Source organism: Python bivittatus, unplaced genomic scaffold (genome assembly GCF_059951505.1).
Source record: "Python bivittatus isolate LINGU-HERP-01145 unplaced genomic scaffold, Pbiv_v1 ctg000480_np1212, whole genome shotgun sequence".
Lineage (NCBI taxonomy): Eukaryota > Metazoa > Chordata > Lepidosauria > Squamata > Pythonidae > Python > Python bivittatus.
In genome coordinates, this window is record NW_028277075.1 from 74,217,511 (window position 1) to 74,234,063 (window position 16,553).

The following is a 16,553-nucleotide window of genomic DNA, read 5'->3' on the forward strand; positions in this document are numbered from 1 at the left end:
AAGTCTAACAATTTCACCACTAGCGTCATTAAATGCTTTTTTATGCTGGAGTCTATAGTAAGAAAAGTGCAATTACATGTGCAGATATGGTCCACTCAGATCCCATGAATAGGTAAAGACAGCAAGAAGTACTTGGCAAAGGCTAAAATGTACCATGGATGATGTACCTACAAATTCTTGGAAGAATAAAAACTGACCTCAAAAATGAGGGAGGGCTTCTAAAAAAAATGAAATTTGAAATGCTTATACAGAAACAAGACTATTAGGGCATTTAAATCAACTGTTAAATCAATTAGATATGACATGGAGACAGAATAAATAAAAATTGTATTATAAAATGCATGCAAAACTTTAAAAAAACAGTCACAATGAAACAATAGGAAGAACTATGGAACAAATCTATAAAATTTCCCCCAAATTATAACTTAAAAGAAAACTGGCATAAAATGTTTTATAGGTGGTATACAACTCCATCAATAATTGCCAGTATAGACAAATAATGCTGGAAATGCTGAGACAAGGAATATTTTACCATAAGTGGTGGACATGTAAAAAAAATTCAAAAGTACTGGAAAGAAATACACAGCACTATTCAGAGAATTTTAAAAATCAAATTTGGATTGAAATCACATTTTTTTAACTAGGTATAATTCCCAGACATTATAATAAAAAATTACTAAGATACATATTCACAGCCATGAGGATAAATCTAGCACAGCACTCAAAAAAAGATATGGATGATATCAGCCTGGGAATTTAAAAACTTGGAGAATATGCAGTAATGGCAAAATTAATTGCATATATTCATAACAGAAGTTTGACCAAATTTAAGCAAAAATGACTTCCTTATATTACATATTATACAGCAAGGCAAATTTAAACATTTAGAGTAAGTTTTTTAAGGGGGAAAAGAATTGACCAAAGAACTGAAATCAGAAATACGCGAACATTTTAAACATTCACAAACATTGTATATCAGAATACAACAAAGGAGAAGTTAGAAACTAAATATTTATCTATGATTTTTCTTCTGTTTTTTTAAATGGTATCCTTAAATAACAAAATAGTGGAGACTTTGGTGCTCAGAGATTAAACATGATATTTAAAATCCTTTTCCTTATTGTCAAAATAAGTTAATGTATTTTGTCTTTAGGGTTATTTTTTTCATCAACAATATATTAAGCACTAACTGGACAACTTTGGTAACTTATTTCTCCACTTACAAATATTTTATCTCAGCATCAACTATTTTTTCTTTTCCTTCTTTAAAAAATAATAAAAGAAAAACAAGTAGGTCTGCCTCTGGAGAAAGAAGCTCCATAAAACATTAGAAGAAAACAATAAAATGTACAAGCAAACTTGTTAAAACTTTTATATGTGACTTTTTCTTTTAGGTACTGTTTGTAAAGAATCTCTTTCTAGTCAAGCTGGAGCTACTTCTCTTGTGCCTCTCAGTCCATTTTGGACTGTTCTTCAGCCCTCTGTCCCTGTACTGCAACCCCCTTTACCCTTAGAAATGCCCCCACCCCCGCCACCTCCACCAGAATCACCCCCACCACCCCCTCCCCTCCCCCTCCCCCTGGAGAAGATGGAGAAATACAGGAAGTAGAAATGGAAGATGAGGGAGATGAAGAGCCCCCAGCACCAGGAACAGAGGAAGATGCTGTTCTGAAACCTCTCCTTCGACCAGCTGTTGCCAATAGCCAGGTGAGTTAGTGGTTTTGTGGGTATGATCTTTGAATTATAGGTGTCTTGCTGCAGCCTAGGTTCTCCACTGTGAAACCGTTTTGCCCTCTCTGTGGTCTGTAATGTATGGTCTTCCCAAGGCCTTTTATAGCAGGAAGTGAATGCAAATCATTTTCATCAGCTATCCAGATATGCCAAAATGAATTATATAAATGTTGCTGCATTATTCAAGAACTTTGAATTGGCATATAGCTTGTCCTGAAAAAGAATGCTATTTTTTTCCTAAGAATTGATATGGTATGAAAGTTGAAGGAAGACCTTAGGTCCATTCTATTCAGGGCTTAGGAGGAGCATCATTTATGTGTAAGGAGATGAGCTCAATTTTAAATGTTGTATCGGTTCAGTGCATTTTTTATTTTATACTCCACCCATTGTTAAAAACAATCTTAAAGTAGATTATGTTTAAAATTAATTTACAAAAAAGTTAAAATAATTTGTCTTAATAAGAGTAACAAAATCCATTCCCCTCCACATTTAAAATAATAAAACAGCTAAAACACAGTGGTACAGAACATAAATAAGAAAGTGGTCTCTCTGTAACAAATCTCTGGTATAAGTAGCGCTCCCATTAGACCTTAATTGATGGGCAGGTACAAAAGTGAACAGCTGCTTCATAAAGTACCCAAGTAGTAGCTCATGATGCTTTGTATGTCATTATAAGTATCTTGAACGTAGCACAATAGCAAACTGTCAGCCACTACAATGCCTTCAAAATGGGTGAACTATGGTAATACACAGATTGCTCCCATTAGCAATTTAGCTACAGCATTTTGTTCTAGCTGCTACTTCTGTCCCATCCTCAAGGATAGCCCTGTAGACAACACATGGCAGTAATCCAGTAATAATACAAACATTTCTGTTTATAATACTTGAAAGTGACACACGGTGATGTATCTGTTGTTGCAGATAATCAGCTGCTTTTCAGAATTGGATTAAACTGTGCACAAGAATGACTGTATTTGCTTGTTAAAGGTTTGTATGATTCACAAAACTCAAACTTCCTTCCTTCTCTCTGCTTGCAGATCAACTCTGAGACCAGCTTATCCACAACTCTTTCAGCTAAACCTTTAAAAAGAAAAGCTTCTGAAATGAATGCTGGACTGGTGCAGCGAGCAGCAACTATTGGAAGCTGTCCGGTGCTTTATGGCCAGTCAGTAATAGGTGGAAGTGAGTTTCATTCCTCAGCTTCTGCTTTGTTTTGATGACTGTGGGGGAGATGTTTGGACATTTCTCATACTTTATGCTATTGTGTATTCAGGCCCACAGACCCATGGGGTGAGTTTACAATCAAGTTACCTTGGAGTACCACAGCCAGTGCTCATAGGCTATCCAGACTGTAGTGCCTCGGGGGGACTTCCTGCCAGCACCACACAGCCAGTTCCTTCACAAGGAGCTCCACCTGCTACTGCAGAACATCTGCCGCCACCTCCTCCTCCTCCTCCTCTGTCACCACCTCCACATGTTCCCAAGTCATTACCTCTGGAGAAATCAAAAAAGCTTAGAAGAGGTAGTAAGGTTAGTGCATAAGTTTGAATTTTCTGTCATTGAATGTACCAAAATGGGATGAGTTGCACGTAAATAGAAATGTGCATTATTTTACTAAGCGGGTCTTATTATTTGTCTATTGGGTAGCATTTCGTATAGATAACTGGGTTGTTTATTTTGGGATATGGGTTTATAGAAGTATCCTGGGAAAATAGTCTTTTAGGCATGACAGCTAAGTTCTTGGAGGCCTAATCTCAATCATCTTAGAGATATTAGCCTAGTGTTCAGAATTTCTGAACTACAATAAGTTTGGGGTTTGAAACAAAACACATTTCCTTTTTTGTGTGAATCTGTAATGTAGAATTAGTTAGCTGGGTGTTGGGTAATCCCTTGTATACTCTGACTGGATCAGTTTTCAGTTTTTGATATCCAAGTTTGTTGATAGGCTATGTTATCCAATATTTAGAATGTTCCACCACTTTTTCTCTTGACCCTTGCCCAACATGACTGTGACTTCTAGCCAGAAAGTTATTAAAGATATTTTAGTCATGAACATAAGATGACTCTCTGAAGTAAGGCATGATGCCTCTGTTTATAAGTGGCATTCATCAGCCTTTTCTGAAGAGGCTGTCATTGGCTCTTTTGGGCATAAGCCTGTGTCCAGCGTCCAGGCCAATTGATAGCTTCCCACTACAGGCCATTCTGGAGGAAGCAGATTATCTTGTTCCATTCCAAACTGGCTTCAGAGTAGGCCACAGAATAGAGTGGAATTGGTTGTCCTATACATGACAGAGGGAGTTCTCTGACCGATAAGTGCTTTGATACCATCCACCATGGTATTCTTCTGGATCGTCTGGAATACTCTGGAGTTCATTTGAAAGTGGCAGGAAAGGGGAGATGTCATAATCTCAGAAAAGATGTAAATCTTCCTGTTACAGTAGAATCATTTCTTGAAAACAGCTGCCTGCAGGTATATTCTGAGAGAAAACTGGAATTTTCTGAGAAACTCCAGAATACTTAGTGATTGGAATACAGTGTTTTGCATATAACTATTTTAAGTCCTAAATGACTTATGATATGATACACACAGCACATTGGGATCATCTGAAACTGTTTGTTGGCTATTGTGCAGGCCTATGAAACAGAAATCAGTATTAAGTGTTTTCTGCAGCTACTGCAAACTTCTGGAACGTTTTTTGCTGAACTAAGGAAACTGATTTCTCTGCTGGCTGTTAAAAAGGGATTGAAATATATATCATAACAATTGACAACTGCAAGTCTATTCAAAGTTAATTGTTACTGTACTTTTAATAGTGTTGCTTTTCATTTCTGTTTGACATTTTATTGTAAATCTCCAAGAGACTTTGGAAGTTGACAATATAAAAAAAAAGGCTAGAAAATAAATAAATAAATAAATAAATAAATAAATAAATAAATAAATAAATAAATAGTAAAACAGAAGGAGAACCAGTTTGGTGTAGTGGTTAAAACATCAGTCTAGAAACCAGAAGGCCATAGTTCTAGTCCTACGTTAGGCAGAAAGTTTGCTAGGTGATTCTGGACCAGTCACTCTCTCCTCAGCCCTAAGGCAGTGGCAAACGTGGTCAAGAATACTGCAAGGGCTTGTTCAGGCAGTCACCAGAAGTCAAGGCTGACCTGAAGGAAAGAAAGGAAAAAATCAGAAAGCTATTGTCTTCTTCCATTTAGTACTCCCCTCCAGTATGATCTACTCCAGTATGAAATTAAAGGAAAAAACTAGCAGCATATTAACTAGCTTTTCTGTCTATAAGAAAAAAAGTATTTTTTGTTATCAACTATTAATTTAATATTTTAATTAGTAGACTTAAATGTTCTCATCTTTGGGAAAAAAGAGTTTCATATAAACCTGAGATCTAGACAGCTCCCATTCTGATGGCATCTGTAGGGCCTTAAAAACCTGGCACTTTTTCCAGGCTTTGGGCGAGGGTAGTTGGAGTCCCTTCTTGCGTATGTGGTATGCTGTTTTGACTGGATCTGCCATCTGTTTATTGCTATGTTTTTCTCTGTTTATATTTGTTGTTCTGTTTTTATCATACAAGCCTCCCAGAGTAGATTGGAGTTGGGTGGATATCTATGTAGAATAGTTTTGATGTGTCTGAATATTTTGTTACAGAGGAAAAAAAACAAGACAAAGATGCCATCTCTAGTAAAGAAGTGGCAGAGCATTCAACGGGAATTGGATGAAGAGGAAAATTCCAGCTCTAGTGACGAAGATCGGGAAGTGATGTCACAGAAGCGAATAGAGGAATGGAAGCAGCAGCAGTTAATCAGGTATGAAGACGCCTGTGTGGTACATCTACCAACCAATTGCATGCACCCCAAAATATTTTTATTCAGATAAGTTTTTCCTAACTTTGGGGCAGTGTTAACTGTATTGATTCATGTGGTATTATCAACAAAAATGGGTGATGATTATGAGCTTAAATTGCTTTGTAACATACTGTGTTATAGAAGATACTGTATAATAAAAAAATTAATATGTACTATATACAAGAAAGGTTCGTTACTTAGGATATGTTTTTTCATAGATTGGCGCGCATTTAGAAAAATGTTCCTTCTGCTTTTAGATGATCTTATACTGTGTAGTATGAGATCATCTAAAAGATTATAATATTCTTTCTGCTTTTAGATCATACTGTGTAGTTCTTCTTTTTTTAGACTGGTGTAATAACATTCCTTTCTATTCTTTTTACAGTGGTATGGCAGAAAGAAATGCAAATTTTGAGGCTTTGCCTGAAGACTGGAGAGCTCGACTCAAAAGGCGGAAAGCCACTTCAAACACATGAGCTTTTTTTAACCATATATGTACAGTTCAAAACCTTTTACTGTTGGATCTGTTGTAACTTTGAGGATACTTATTTCAGTTCAATTACCTGAGAGAGAGAATTTTGTTGGACTTGGGAATCTTTTGGAGAGATACTTTGGCAAGTAGGCCTGTGAAATGATGGTTAGGCTTGACCACTTCCGTATTAAGCAGCATCTAATCCCATTTCAGACAGCTGTCATACCATTCTGTCCAGTTCCCTGGTGGAGCTGATACCAATAATTGATTGATGCACTTTGGCTGGTTCCATTTCCTACTCCACATTTCCACTCTTGCTTTCTCAAATACTGTTACGTGTCCAGGTGTAATTTGCCACTTGCATCATTTGAAAGATGGATGGTCTTCTCATATCAAACATAGCATCTCAGGATTTGAATCCCTTGTTTCATTCCTGATTTTTGCCAACACTTTGGGTTTGACAGAATTATTCCTTTCTTCCCCCTGGGCATTTTCATTAATTGTATTAAAAATAACCGTCCCTTCCTGTTTTTGCTGCTGTAACATCCTACTAGTTTCACTGGTGGGGCTAAAACAAGATGGAAAATATATTGTATGTAACTGCCATATTGAGCACTCTTTGAATGTGCTCCCATGTTTTTACTGGTGGGTATTCAGAAGGAAGGAGCCAAGTGACTTATTTGTAGCAGAAGCTTCTGGCTTGCTACTCTGAATATTGCTGGCTAAGCAACAGCTGAGTGGCCTGCATAGTTGCAGTGCAGCACCCTCTCGTAAAGATAGGGTAGCACGCCTCCATTTGCGTGTTACTCTGCACTTACACCGTATCTCACTGGCTGCTACTTGATAGATGTATGCTAGAGGAGTGGGAAAATTTAATTTCTCAGTACTTAATTCTTAAGCCCATGTCACTGAATTCCAGCAAAGGTTCTGTGTTTAAAGCCAGGCTGAATATTTATTCAACCTATGAATGTCTGAGTTAATTCTCCCTTGTTTGCTTTTTAAATATCTAAATCAAGTGATAATGATTTTCTGTAAAATGAAAGAAAAGACACTTTATGGTTGAATGCCGTTTGTATTTCTCCAGTTTCTGGCTTTGTAAATTTGTACATACACATTAATAAAATCCTTTTTTATACCTCAGAACTGTTTTATGCTAGCTTGAGCTCATTGTCAATAGATATGATACAATTACATAGCAAATACTTACTTTGTATGAAAACTCTCTGTAAAATTACCTTTCTGCAGATACACATACCAAAGATAAGGATAGGGAGTACATATATCTCATCAGTGGTGGATCTTTCAGTGATCTGCAGATCTGAACTAAATAGCACAACTGAACACCTAAGTGTTTTACTGAAACTGGCAACATATGACTTCCCTAATCCCTGAAATTAAAAAACAAAAACCATTTTTTTTTACTTCTGTGTTTTGTTGTGGTTCAGAAAAAAAATGTATAAAATGTATACTGTATATGGTATGTGCGTTAAAAATTATATGATGGGATGAATGTGAAATCACTGAATACAGAAGAATTTTCCAAAGTTTATTATAATTTGATCCCTTAATTGACTGTTTCTCACCACTAAGAAAAAGGAAATCTTAATAGGCTAGCTCTTTAAATAAAAAGGGGGCATTTAAATAAAAAGCCATCAAACCAAGAAAGCAACATGCGACTGAAGAAGAAAAACAGCCACCCACCAACAAAGTATTTCTGCCCTATATCAAAGGGGTCACAGACCGCATGGGAAAACTGATGGAAAAAAACAATTTCCAAACAATCTTCAGACCCACCAGAAAAGTACAAGAAGTGCTAAAGTCAGCAAAAGACAAAAGGGATCCCCTCACCGCCGCAGGAGTATACCGCATACCATGCAGTTGCGGGCAAGTATACATCGGGACCACAAAACGCAGCATCCATACCAGGATAAAAGAACACGAAAGACACTGCAGACTACAGCAACCAGAAAAATCTGCAGTAGCTGAACATGCTCTCAAGCACACTGGACACAAAATCCTATTTGAAAACACAGAGATACTGGACAACACCAACAGCCACTATACCAGGCTATACCGGGAAGCCATTGAGATTCACAAACACCAGCAGTTTCAATAAAAAAGAGGAGAGTCTAAAAATCAACAAAACCTGGCTACCAATCCTGAAAAATACAGCCTGCAAAAGGTCAACGAACTCAGCTCAACCACCAGGACATGTGAACAGTTCACACAATGAACTTGCTAATCACCCCCAGCAGCCCCTTGTTAGCAATTCAATAGAAGAAAAAACCCTGCCTAATCCCCAGGAAGATACACACATATTCAGACACCAAAACAAGCAGCCACTCAGTAACCCAACCCCCACACCCCCCCCAATCCCCCTTCCCCCTCAGATCTCTATAAATACCCACAAAAGGGTCACATCACCCTGGGCACAGAGAGAACTGCTCCTGTCTCTGCTCTTGCACTCTGAAGATGCCAGTCACAGGTGCTGGCGAAACGTTAGGAAACAGAACTTCAAGAACATGGCCACGCAGCCCGGAAGACCCACACCAGCCATCGTATGCCGGCCGTGAAAGCCTTCGACAATACATTGAAATCTTAATAGCTTGCTGAACTTTTAGATAATAATTAGCATTTTATATTTCATTTTAAAGGTATAAAGGATTTAATGTCGACCGCCTGTATAGTGCTTATATGTATTATGATTATGTGCTATTAAGTCAGTGTCGACTCTTAGTGACCCCATAAATAGATTTTTCTCCATGACAATCTGTTCCTAACCTGGTCCTTTAGGTCTTTCAGTGGTGGATTCATTACCACTGTAACTGAGTCCATTCACCTTCCTGTTGGTTGTCCTTCTCTTTCCTTCCACCTTTCCCAGCATTAGAGGCTTCTCCAGAGAGCTGGGTCTTTGCATAATGTGTTCGAACTAGGATAATTTGAGCCTGATCATTTGTGCCTTGAGTGAGAACTCTGGGCTGATTTGTTGGATGAGCCATTCGTTTGTTTTCTTGACTGCCCATGGTATTCTTGGGACTCTTCTCCAACACCAAAGTTCAAAAGTGTCAGTACTCTTTCTATCCTGCTTCTTCACAGTCCAACTTTCACTTCCATAGAATGTCACAGGGAATACCGTGGTTTGTTCTGTTCTGATCTTTGTAGGTATAGACACATCATGGCATCTGAATATCTTTTCCAAGGCCATGGCTTCTCTACCAAGTGCTAGTCTGTGGCATACTTCTTGATGCTTGTTCCTTTGCTGTTGATAGTTGATCCTAAAAGGCAGAAAATTCTCAGCTCTTCCTCAGTAGCACGTTGAGTGCCACCCAACCTAAGGGGCCCATCTTCTGGCACTGTATCATTAATCATTTTATATTTTCTGTCTATGTGGTTTTCTTGGTTTAATACAGGAGTGGTTTATTCCTCAAACCCTTGCCTTCTCGTGCGCAGTATGAATTGATGCCTTTGCCGCTGTCAGTAAAGTAATCGTCTGCCTCCAGCATCTGTCTATATCGCTGCTGCTCAATATAGGTGTCTGCTTGCTTTAGCTGGGCAGCTGGGACCTTCATGCCTTCAATGCTCGAAACAAGTCAATATTTAAATACCATACCATTATAATTTAGAATAAACTATTCTCTTTCCTTTTTCTCTAGTTATATTTTACTATTTTTTACTTGTTAAATTTGTATCTTACATTTCCTCTAGGAGTTCAAGCACTGTATATACCATTCTCCCCTTTAATTTTTCCCTGGAACAACAATTCTGTGAGGTAGCTTGGATTAAGAGAGTGATTGGTTCTGAATCATGCAATAAGTTTCCATGAAAAGCCAGTTTGGTCTAGTGGTTAAAGTGCTGGATTAGGAGCAGGAAAACCTGAGTTTTAGCCCTGCCTTTGGCGCATAAGCCGACTGGGTGAGTTGGGCCAGCTCTTTTTATTGAGAGCTAGTTTGGTGCAGTTGTTAACAGCACTGAGCTGCTCACTGGGAGATTCTGAGTTCTACTTTAGACATGAACCCAGCAGGGTGCCTTTAGGCCACTCTCTCAGCTCTAGGAAGGAGCCAATAGCAAACCACTCCTGAAAATCTTGCCAAGAAAACAGCAGGGACTTGTCCAGGCAGTCCCCAGGTGTCAGCAAAGGGACAACAGCAACAAAGGTTCCATAGCTAAGGACAGACTTGAACCTGGGTTACCCCAATCCTAATCCAACACCTTAATCACTATAGCATATTGTTATATGCTAAGATTTCTTTGTATGGTAATTCCCCAAAGACGGCTAGCTGTAACTGTAGTTCATTAATTTTGAAAAATATTTTTGTATGAGCCTAATAATGGTAATCTTATACTTAGCTCCTGTTAACCAAATTCAAGGATAGAATAGTATGCAATTAAATTCCCATGTGGTAGTTCCTATTAACTTTGATTATATAGGATTTTAAATTTTATATGTGAAAAGGTTTCATTAAGTTTCCAGACTGAAATTGATTCACTCAAGAAATAATTGTTTTGTCCTGCAAGATTTTATACTGCTTAATTGTATATCAAACTGTTACAAAGATGACCACCCTATAACAGATTAAATATATATTTGAACTTTTGAATCTTGATCCTTAGCTGAATGGATGAGTAAATGTAATATAGATACTATTGTTGTAACTGATGCCCAAATAGCATTATCAATTATTACAAGAAAAAGTCATATTTTTTTCCCTAGAAGATAGTGAATATCTATGTATTAAAGGATCTACTTTTTTATAAAACAGATGCAACAAGGGTTTGAAGAATCTTTTCTTATAAGTAGACATTTCAGGAATGTATTGCTTGGAATGCCTTTATGACAGTGTCTTATTACTGTTTACACTTCATGGAAAAAGAAAAGTTAAGAAATTAAAAAAGAAAATTTGGGGGAAAGAGTTAAGGAACTTCTGAGCACGTATTTTTTAATCGTAATTTTTCCAGTACTTCCATCTCTGAAAATACATAACCTGCTCTATCAGCTCATTTTAGTTTTCTTTGCATGTGGATCAGCAGAAAGTTAAGAAGCCTGGGCTGAAACCTGATTATAGGGTCCCACGCTATGTTAATTCCGACGTTTCTCTCTCCGCCCAGTTTTTATCCATTCAACTCGCTATTTCGTCTGAAACGGTACACGGAAACAACGACGGGGTTGACTGAGACCCAACCCATCATAATAGCGACATCAACCTGAAAGTGTGCCGGCTGATAGCAATAACGTTTAATGCAGACACGCAGCTGCAACCGAGCACCGCTGAAAGTAAACTTCGCACCCTTCCTGGTTATTCTTGAGAGGCGGCAACAGGAACGCGCCCAGAAAAAAACGCAGCCGGGCATCTGACGGGGAACACGCGGCCACCACCTCCCTTTTGTAAAAGCCACCACAGGCTTCGGCAGATCGATGAGCAGCCCCCGCCCCGCCCGCTGGCGGCTTGGCGTGGCTGGTCGCTAGGATACCGGGTTCGCTTCCAGAGGAAGTGAGGGGAACAAGAGAGAAAGGCCGTGAGGGCCACTGTCGGAGGCGCCGGAGGCCGGGAGAGGCGGGCGAGGGTTACCCTGCATGGAGGAAGCCCTCGTGGCGCTTATCTGGAGGGCCGACGGGATCCTCCTTCCTCCCTCCTGAGCCGAGGCGACTGTTGTACGTTAAGACTCGTGCAGGAGCGGCTCCCGCTGGCGGGGCCGTGGGAGCCGGGGCGCGCGCGCACCCTTGGCGCCCGGGACGAGCGCGTGTGGTTGTGAAGGTCCAAAGCTGTGGTCATCGAGGCAACGCTTCTTCGTGCTCTGGGTCAAAACTGTCGTGATCTTGGCAGCAGGGACTGTCACATTCTTTTGAAAGCCTTTTTAAGAAGAAACGTCCTTCTGGCTGCCCATTCTTCTTCCCTTCACCCTTTTTGTTTCGTGCTTCGCTTATTCCTGTCATTTTCACAACTCCAGCATCACCTTTTGCTTGACATAATCTGTAGTACAGCAGGAGATTTGCAGAATAATTTGATATTCCTTCTAAGCACAAGACAAGTTCTTAACCTTCATGTATCATTTTTTTCTCCTGCTTTCTGTAGGTAACATCAGTTAACATCATTGCACTCAACATGTGTTCAGCAGACCCAGAACCTGAGAGTCAGGTTAGTACAAAATTCAGTTCAAATGTTTTAAATGACTAGATTTAAAGCCTCACACTTTTAATTTCTGAGAGTAGTTGTCGGATGGGTGGTAAAACAAAAACTAGGGTCTCTGGGTGAGAGTGGTGAACTTTTAGATTTTTAGGAGAAATGTGATGAAGAGGCATAATCTGGATTTTGGGTGTGATTAGAAGAAAGCTCTTTCAAGATCAAACTTGAAATACTGCATATCCAGATATTTTCCCTTTGGTCTCAGTGTTGCTACACAATGGTAAATGAGTTTCAAATATACATGCTGGCTTTTGAAATGACCAGAAATCTAATTCTTTCCACAGCAGTTTAAAGAGCCATATGAAAAGTTCATATATCAGCATCTCCAGTACTACGGTTACTTCAGAGGTAAGAACTCTGTTCCCAATCTGATGTTTCTGGTTTTTTTACATCTGTAACATTCTAGAGCAAGAGATACTGCCTTTGTCAAAGAACTAGTCAGGGATTGCTTTCCACTGCTTGGTTTTATTGTTTGAACATTAAGGAATCCTTAGTGCTTACTGTTACTTATCATGCAATAGTTGCTTCATTCATGTAATTCTGTATGGAGTCCAGATGGCATTAAGGACTTTCATACTTACAATTCCTACTGCAATGGTGGACAGCATGAGGCTCAAGGCTGCAGTTTCTGTGAACCTCCTTTTTAATACCCTGGAACCTCCACAACTTCTGAGAACTGACAGCAAATGAAATATAGTGTAACACTAAAAGAAACATATCAGCTAAAAATCAGCTCACCCTTGTCCATTGTCTGCAGTCCATAAGTGAGACAGGCTTAAATTGTCCTTAGCTGCACTAATGTTAAAATAGTAATTTCTCCTTTATTCTGACACCATCCAAGGTCAGCTTCAAGGTATATAAAATCTATTAGGTTTTGCTACCTATTACCATGGAGAGAGACGAGATGACTAAACAGTAATTGGAGACAGTATAGAGGCAAGACAGAGATCAGCAATGGGCACAGCAAATTTTGTGCTAATGTAGTTTTCTGCCAGCTCACGGATAGGTGGATAACACTTTAGGCGATAAGTTCTAATATGAAAGAAATTCTGTTTTTCAGTCAACTTAAACTGTTGTGCTTGTAAAATGAGGAAATACTGGGAAAAACAACAATAACACTTTAATGCAATACTACATATTACTACAGTCTAGTATATTGGTTAAAGGCACTGGGTTAGAAATTTGGAGAGTTCTAGTTCTGCCTTAGGCATGAAGTGACTTTGGGAGAGTTACTCTCTCTCAGCCCTAGGAAGAAGACACCAGCAAAACACTTCTGAAAATGTCGCCAAGAAAACTTCCTGGACTTGTCCAGGCAGTTGCCAGGGGTCAAGACTGACTTAGAGGCACACACACATATGTATGAGACACTATCCTTTTACTTCTAACCACTCTGAAACAGGTCATCCTCTTTCAATGATGTTTAGGGATATAGGGAGGAGAACTATAGGCTTTTCATTCCCCCTTGACTATGCCTAGGATGGTATCAGTGAAATTTAATAGAACATAGTTGATACTTGATATCAAAAGTTCTTGTATTTTTTTCTAAAATAAGGATTGAAATTGATGAATAAGACTCTATTTTCAATCTCAAACCTCCTCCACCAAAAAACAAAAAATAGGTAAAAAATGTTCACCCTTACTACCTGTGACAGCACCATATTACCAAACCCTCAGTGACACTTGGAGGCCAAAATAGTTTTTTCAAATACAGCCTTCAGCTGAAAAAATTGCCCACCCTTGAAATTGTTAATGCACATCAGATTAGACAGAGCAGTTGAAACTGGCCCTACGTACATACCAATTTCAAGGGTGGGCAACTCGCCATCATGTAGATGATATTGGACTATAACCTACATCAGTCAGACTTCTGTTTATGCGTAGAGATTCCATCTGGTTTTCCCCACTATTCCCTAATCCTCCAGAATAGATTTAGGGCATATGATGGTAGAGGGGTACAAGGCAAAGTGGAATCTGTAGACAGCTGCAGTTGAATATAACACATTAGCAACTGTGCCAATGTCTCAATGTATATTTCTTGACTTTTTAATGCCCGTATAGTAATTCATTGAAGGCTTATAGTAGTTTTTTTTTTTACTTTTGTTCAGGTTAATTATAAATAACTGTTCTCATTAAATAATATTACAAATTTTTCTTCTTAGATGAGGAAAATTTTCCTCACAAGCTTAGTTTTCCTCTTGAAAGCTGGGAGAGCTCATGCCACGTATTGACATCAGGCAACTTCTACAAAAGAGATAGAGAAGAACATGATTCAGACAAGAACCTACTCTGTAAGTAAACTGAATTGTTAACCTGTTGTGCAAGTCATATTGAAAATGAAAGAAAACTTTCACTAAGTATCTGTAAAGAAAGTAGTAGCATACTGCAAATGTTTTTTTCTTTGGCAGGTTCACTAGTGATGGAAACCACACTTCTGAAAAGTAAACAGCATATGCTTGACCAACTAGAAAGCCCTGGTACCTTGCACTTACGGGAACCTCGGAATCTTTTTTCTCTTCCTAGAAACAGAAATTCAAAATTGACCCCACTCTGGCCAACAGAGTGTGAAGTAATTGAGGATCGTATCTATCACATTGGTAATTTGAATCTCATGTATTTATTGCAAGGATAGAATTTTGCTGCATATGACTGCAAATCACTCCAGAAATAACCCTGCAAATTTAAGAGAACATAAGGACATGGGAATAGCCCTGCTGGGTCAAACCAAGTTCCATCTTAGTCCAGCATCTCACAGTGGCCAACCAGATGCTTCAGGTGATCAAAAGTAGGAGACAGAGACATGCCCCTGTCCCACCATTGTTCCCCTACAACAAACACTTGGAGGCATGCTACCCCCAACCTGGTGGTAATATTGAGTATTTAAGACTACTAGTAATTAATAGACCCATCTTCCGTGAATTTATCTGATCCCACTTTAAAGTCTATCCTGCTAGTGGCCATTACTATGTCTTGTAGTAATGAATTCCACAAGTTAATTATGTGCTGTGTGAGGAAGTGTTTTCTGTTTGTGGCCAGATGGCAATGCATAAAAGAACAGGTCCACTTGTCCTATGACTACTAAGTTTACTCGACAGCCTTTGTTGAGAAATGTTATCAAAGGCTTTTTAAAAATCCAAATATATAATATCAACAGGGTCAAATCCAAATATACCGTGTTGACAGTCATTTTTATTCATGTCCCTGATGAAATTTTCAAAGAACTTAAGAAGGATGGTGAGATAGGATTAACAGTTTGGAAAGCATGCTGATTTTCTTTCAGCAAGGCTTATTTCTTTATGCTTAATTAGCTTTTTAAATAGGTATTTAAAATTGTATTATTTGTATTTTCAATCATTTTTCAGAATACTTTCATACTCAAAATAAAAAAAAAATCCAGTTTATAGCTCTATGATGAGAACATTCCCAATTTTTTATTTAAAACATAACATTAAACCTTTAGTTTGGTTACATCAAGAGTTGGTAATTTATGATTTCCTTGAAATTTTAGAGTGACTTCCAGAGCATCATCTTCATTTGGCACTGAATTTCAGTCAAAGTCTGTCTATCCTGTTTAGTACTGAAATTTGGTGGCAAACTACAGTATTGTATTTCAATAACAAACTGCTTCAAAAAGTTGATAAATGAAAAATATCCAGGATGGAATGTATTTTACACCTTTTTAGATTTTTAAAATACCTAGTTGATGATGAAATGGTTGAATAGGTACATAAGTGTTTTAGTGTATTTAAGTAGTTGGCTCAGAACAATTGATTTTCACTGAAAGAGGAAAATATATACAGTGGTACCTCGGTTCACGAACTTAATTCGTTCCGCGATTCTGGTCGCGAACCGAATTGGTCATGAACCGAATCAAATTTTCCCATAAGGTTCAATGTAAATACAGTTAATCCGCTCTGACCCCTCTGAATTTGGTCGCCAACCAATTTTTGATCGCGTCCCGAATCAAATTTCCCCATAAGGTTCAATGTAATTACGGTTAATCCGTTCTGAACCATATGTTTTTTTTTTTTAACCGCAAAAATATGACACAAAGTACAGTACAAAGAGAGAGAACGCTAACCTTGCTCGACGCGACTTCTGGCGTGGAGGACAGGAAGGCGGGTGGGGAGGTGGTTACTGCTTAGACGGAGAGTCCCCCTCCCTACAGGAAGCCGCGACCACGTGTCACGGGAGGGAAAATGGCTGCGGATCCTGTTTGTAACCCGATCCGGCGTTCGCGAACGGAGGCAAAATTTTGTGAACGGAGCTGTTCGTGAACCAAATTGTTTGTGAACAGAAGCGTTCGTGAACTGAGGTACCAC

The 16,553-nt window shown here is 38.7% G+C and overlaps 2 protein-coding genes across 2 annotated transcripts in view; both read left to right on the forward strand.

The window, feature by feature from the left end:
• FNBP4 (formin binding protein 4) overlaps positions 1 to 6,631 on the forward strand; it is a 28,825-nt gene extending 22,194 nt beyond the window's left edge. Inside the window, 6 exon segments of the mRNA XM_088146320.1 lie at positions 1,395 to 1,564; positions 1,567 to 1,707; positions 2,769 to 2,913; positions 3,005 to 3,261; positions 5,384 to 5,541; positions 5,966 to 6,631. Coding sequence (XP_088002446.1) covers positions 1,395 to 1,564; positions 1,567 to 1,707; positions 2,769 to 2,913; positions 3,005 to 3,261; positions 5,384 to 5,541; positions 5,966 to 6,056 — 962 coding nt within the window. The 3' untranslated portion in view covers positions 6,057 to 6,631.
• Positions 6,632 to 11,553: 4,922 nt separating this feature from the next.
• AGBL2 (AGBL carboxypeptidase 2) overlaps positions 11,554 to 16,553 on the forward strand; it is a 45,157-nt gene continuing 40,157 nt past the window's right edge. Inside the window, exons 1-4 of the mRNA XM_088146321.1 lie at positions 11,554 to 12,186; positions 12,519 to 12,582; positions 14,394 to 14,522; positions 14,640 to 14,828. Of these exons, the coding sequence (XP_088002447.1) occupies positions 12,154 to 12,186; positions 12,519 to 12,582; positions 14,394 to 14,522; positions 14,640 to 14,828 (415 nt within the window). The 5' untranslated portion in view covers positions 11,554 to 12,153. The remainder of the gene's footprint in view (positions 12,187 to 12,518; positions 12,583 to 14,393; positions 14,523 to 14,639; positions 14,829 to 16,553) is intronic.